General features: G+C 28.4%; 1 protein-coding gene across 2 annotated transcripts; it reads right to left on the bottom strand.

Moving 5' to 3' along the window:
• Nucleotides 1–999: 999 nt before the first annotated feature.
• On the bottom strand, nt 1,000–3,980 carry LOC106759046 (E3 ubiquitin-protein ligase CHIP). Of its 2 annotated transcripts, none has more exons than XM_022779504.1 (9): nt 3,844–3,980; nt 3,620–3,759; nt 3,442–3,509; nt 2,845–2,908; nt 2,462–2,533; nt 1,907–2,040; nt 1,611–1,761; nt 1,395–1,505; nt 1,000–1,310 (listed from the first exon to the last, which is right to left on the bottom strand). In XM_022779504.1, the coding sequence occupies exons 2-9, from the start codon at nt 3,737–3,739 to the stop codon at nt 1,170–1,172; spliced, it is 861 nt and encodes a 286-aa protein (XP_022635225.1). In that variant the 5' UTR covers nt 3,740–3,759; nt 3,844–3,980; the 3' UTR covers nt 1,000–1,169. The 2 variants fall into 2 exon arrangements, with proteins under 2 accessions (XP_022635225.1, XP_014497544.1); XM_014642058.2 differs by having other exon boundaries at nt 3,848–3,980.
• Nucleotides 3,981–4,792: the final 812 nt, after the last annotated feature.

The raw sequence follows: 4,792 nt of genomic DNA, 5'->3' as shown, positions 1-4,792 counted from the left end.
CATTTATAAAATATTAATTTTTTAAAATGTATATATTGAAACAACTCATTTAAATTTAAAGACCAAATTTAATTGCATTTATATTGTAGTAATTAGTTTAATTTGAATTATACTTAAAAAATAATTTTTATCTAAATTTATATTTTAAAAATTTATTTTTAAATAGTTTTATTTAAAAATTCTAAAAAATAAAATATAAAAATATCCGCAAATATAAAAATATCGTTTTGTTTTTCATGAATATCCAATAATTAACAAAACAGATATCATGACCTGGTACCACATAGCTTACATTCTCTTTTAATTTATAGACCAAGTTTAATCTATTTTCATTTTTTTCTTCGAAGTCACGATTACCTGGATTAATGAAGAGATAATCCTAATCTTTGTCATATCTTCTTCATTTTCTTTCCTTTTTTCTTTTTTTAAATTCTTTCTTCTTATCACTTATAAAAAAAGTTCTTTCAAAAAAATATTAAAACAAAAGTTTGTTTTAGTGCTTCATTATACTTAAATTTAACATTTAAGTACAGTTCTTTACCATTACATATGATTTTAGTCCTTCATTATACTTAAATTTAATATTTAACGACAACTTTTTCCCATTAAAATATTGATAGAAGTAAATTCACATAAATTGTACAAAGATGATAGAAATAATACATTCACGTATTGTCTAAAGATAAAAATATTAAAAAAAAAATTAAAACTAAGTTTTATCTATTATATCTAAGATCTAGTAACAAGTGACATCTTATACAACTAAACTTGTTTTAACTTTTACAAATACATGTAATCTACATGATTTCTTTTGCACATCTAACGTTATTAAAAATATAAATATGTAAAGTATTATTTCTACACATACTATGGGATAAACCTCAACAAATTATGAGCGACAATAATCGATTTTGGTGTTCTTTTTTCATTTTTATTAATAAAAATAATGAATAAAATTAAAATTTATTAATAAAAAATAGACTCATTTATCTTTGCTATAACTTTCTACTCTAATTCTTTTCATTATATTCCATTTCCATCAACGCAATTTCTTAATCAACATCCAAAGATGGCATTAGTGTCCCACAGCAGATAAAGACCCACTTACATTGGCTACTATTCTATATAAAGAAGTGAAGGAGAAGAACAACAAACCCAAAACGAAACTATTAAAAGCTTTTTGTTAATATATCTTTGTATGCCCACCCATGTTTATCCAAGAATGCCTCAACTGCTTGCTTTATTGCTAGGTTTGGTATTAGCTGTGATGGATCAAGAGGTTCTCGAGTCACTGGATCAAACTTACCCACCTAATTTTAGACAAATTAAGAGGATGTAATACCATCAATAACAAAAAATTTAGTCTTAATGATCTCACATACATATCAATTTACCTTCTCAAGATGGTCAATAATCACTGTCTTCTCGTATGTAAGTCCACTTGGGGTAATCACAGGATCACAGAAAATATCAAGTGAGATTCTACAGCACAGATAATCTGGCACCTACAATAATTGACAAATGTATTCCTAGGATAAATCATATAGACATTTGAAAAGGACCTATTAAGTTTCAAAGAAGATAAAACAAAATATGAGAGTTGTGTGTACCTCAGTAGGCATGTCTTGTTCTGCAACTTTATCAAACACTTTTCCTAAAGCCTCTAACTGTTCTAAATGGGTAGTATCATCTTCTACAGATCCTTCCGTGTGGGGGACTTCGAGAAAATGTTTTTCCTTTAGAGCATCCTCACAAGCTTCTCTGAGATAAACACATTTATGACAATAGCTCAACATGATAACTATCATTCTCTAACCAACAAATAAATTACAGTACATTGAAAAACATGTATTAAGGAATGAGTCATAGTTATGTAGGTCCAATAATCACCAGAAAATTAACATACTTCAAGCTCTGTAGTTCCCATGATCGCTTAACATATGAATGTTCCCACTCTAGGTATTTTGCTTTTGCAAGCTCTTGCCATATTTCCTCTACCATTTGGCCCTTAGGATGGGAACCTCTATCAAGATCCAAAGCCTGTTAATGACCATAACCAATGAGAAACTAGTCACGCATAAAAACAGGGGAAAAATCCATGTTAAGGAAAAAATAATGTTTGTGGCTTCTTTTTTTGAATATTAAAGTTGCATCTAAATAGAACTAACGTCAAAATGAAAAGAAGCTACCAACATAAATTTTTCATTCCTGATGAATATTCTCTAATTTGATGATTTTAAAATCATATAAAAAGAATAAAATAATAGCATAAATTTACTATGTTATTTTTATGTTCATCTTTATAAGCATTATACAACTATTTAGATTTAAAAATAACATATTTGCCTTGTCCTGTTTCCCTTCCAGTTATTTGCAAAAATAATAGTTATATATCTTCACGAATGTAAAAATTCCTTAAGAATATAGAAAACAAGTGGCACCAACGGAGAATGAATACAACCTTCTTCAATTCTAAGATTCCTTTAGCAAACTCTTGTCTCTCTACCAATGCAAGACCTAACATATAGTGGGCCTGAATTAGCAAAAGAAATATAAGCAGCAGTTAATTATGTAAAAGTATATCATTGAAAACAATAATAAGATATACATAAGCTGTAACGCAGTGCAACAACTATGATATAATAAATCTTGTCAAGATAAGTCCTGATACCAAATTAGATAGTGATGAAATGTAATGCAATACTACAAAACTAGGTTGTAAGATGAGTTTTGCATCCTTTGTATGTTATCATTTGTTCATTTCTAATGTGACATTTTCAACCCAATGCATCTTACGTGTTCCATCAAACAATAACATGAAAATAACAAGTAGATGACAAATACCTTAACCAAATTGCTGTCAAGCTTGATAGCTTCACGAGAGTCTTCCTCTACTCTGGTCCAATTACTGCAAGCACCAAAATTAAACATGATACTCTCAAGAAAACAAAAAAAAAAAAAAAAAAAAATTCCAAAATAAAGTAAAGTAAACAAATATTATACTTCCTATAAATGAAACCCATTGTCAATTTAGATACCACATCAAAATTCAACCCTTAAATATACAAACTAGTTTCACTTCTTTTGCTCTTTGTAGTAGGGACCAACTCGATAAAAGTTCCAATGAAATAATTCAAGAATTCAGTCGAACAAACAATCACTCTGGAAAAACAACAAATCAATAATAATTAAAAAAAAGGATCTGGGTTTAACTTTATCCCATAAAAAACAGTATATGAGGTGAATGTTAGTACCACTTATGTACTATTTTCAAACTCGACCTCTAGTGCAACTAATGCCATTTTAGAAGAATGTAACGAAATCCTATAAAGTTTACATTTTTCATCAATGTTTTGTTTAAGTCGGCCATTTTTCAACAATAATAATGAAAAGAAAAATGAAGAGGGAGAACAAAACACGGTAGGGTTCCAAATTCAAAACCTGCGCTTGAGATGACAGAGAGCACGGTTGGTCCAATAGACCGGAACATCGGGGCACAGTGCAATCGCCTTGAAGTCGAACGAGAAAAGAGATAAATCAATAAGCAAGAAAAACAGCAAAAGCTACAAACATGACAAGATGCACCAACCAAAAGCCCTGAAAAAAAAAAAAAAAAGACCTCAGTATAAGCATCAATGGCAGCTCCAAAACGCTGTTTCTTGAAGTAATTGTTGCCGTCCTTTCGAAGTTGCTCCGCTTGTTTTGCCACAGACAAAAAATCCTGGACTTTTGGAGGCATTGTTGGTTCCTTTTCCCTCTCTGCAACACAGTGTTTAAGTGCGTTGTGTGAGAGGAATGGGTATTGGAGGAAGAAGTAAATGCGTGAAGTTGAAGCATGCGTACTTACGAGACATTGTTTAATTTGTTTGGGCACTAAATCCAGCTCCTTAAATGTGGTAAGGGTTACTACTACTTTCCAAAGAATCAATGGGTTGACTTCCTCTTCTTAACACTACCTTTGGGAAATATGAAAACTTCCTTCTTCTATCGAACAAGGCATTTATACATAGAGAGAGAAGAGGAAGAGAGGGAGAGAGAGGGGTTTAATTAAGTTTGAAATCATTCATAAATTCATAATTTTATTTAATTTTTTATTAGATATATTAAGCTTATTGAGTGATGTATTTTTTATATTTAAATTAGTTTTTTTTTTTAAATTCTGTTTTAAAAAAAATAATATGAGGATAACAACATATTTATTTATTATTTATATATTATAATTAAAATATTATAAGTATTTAATATTTTGTCACATTTTTTTATATGCAATTTACATTAATAAAATAAAATAACAAGTTTTTCTATACAATATAACATATTTTATATTTTTAAAAGGTTAAAATTCCAAAAATTAAATTAATACACTATTTTATTTTACCTTTTTAAATTGAATTTCTATTATTTTATTTTTTTAATTAAGGATGCACATGATTAATTAAATTGTACGGTTAAAAATTGTATTGAATAGAAAACAGAATTATTATATAAAAGTATTGAAAAGAAAATATTTGTTTCTACTAAAAACATACGTTCTTCTATAAATAATAAAATTATATAGTTATATAGTTGGAAAGTTAAAGATTAAGATAAGGTAAGTCAGACAAAATGTGGAAAAGGGTTGGGACTAAAATTCCGTGAAATTTGATTGGGACTTAGAGTTGAAATTCTATAAAGTTAGTCTTAACCTAAAATTTAACAAATTAAGCTAAGAATGTTAGAAAAGAAACTCATTCAAATCAATCTCAACCAAAATTCGGTCAAGTTTAGTTAAAAATTGATTGAATTTAATTGG

Source organism: Vigna radiata, chromosome 4 (genome assembly GCF_000741045.1).
Source record: "Vigna radiata var. radiata cultivar VC1973A chromosome 4, Vradiata_ver6, whole genome shotgun sequence".
Taxonomy (NCBI): domain Eukaryota; kingdom Viridiplantae; phylum Streptophyta; class Magnoliopsida; order Fabales; family Fabaceae; genus Vigna; species Vigna radiata.
This window is presented reverse-complemented; position numbering and strand designations above follow the sequence as displayed.

Bases quoted from the DNA above. Each gene is read 5' to 3' on its own strand.
- LOC106759046 (XM_014642058.2), bottom strand. The intron at 2,909-3,441 runs GTTTTGAATTTG...TGGTGCTTGCAG, and splicing joins CTCTGTCATCTCAAGCGCAG to TAATTGGACCAGAGTAGAGG. The intron at 2,534-2,844 runs GTATTTGTCATC...TTGCTAATTCAG, and splicing joins TTGACAGCAATTTGGTTAAG to GCCCACTATATGTTAGGTCT.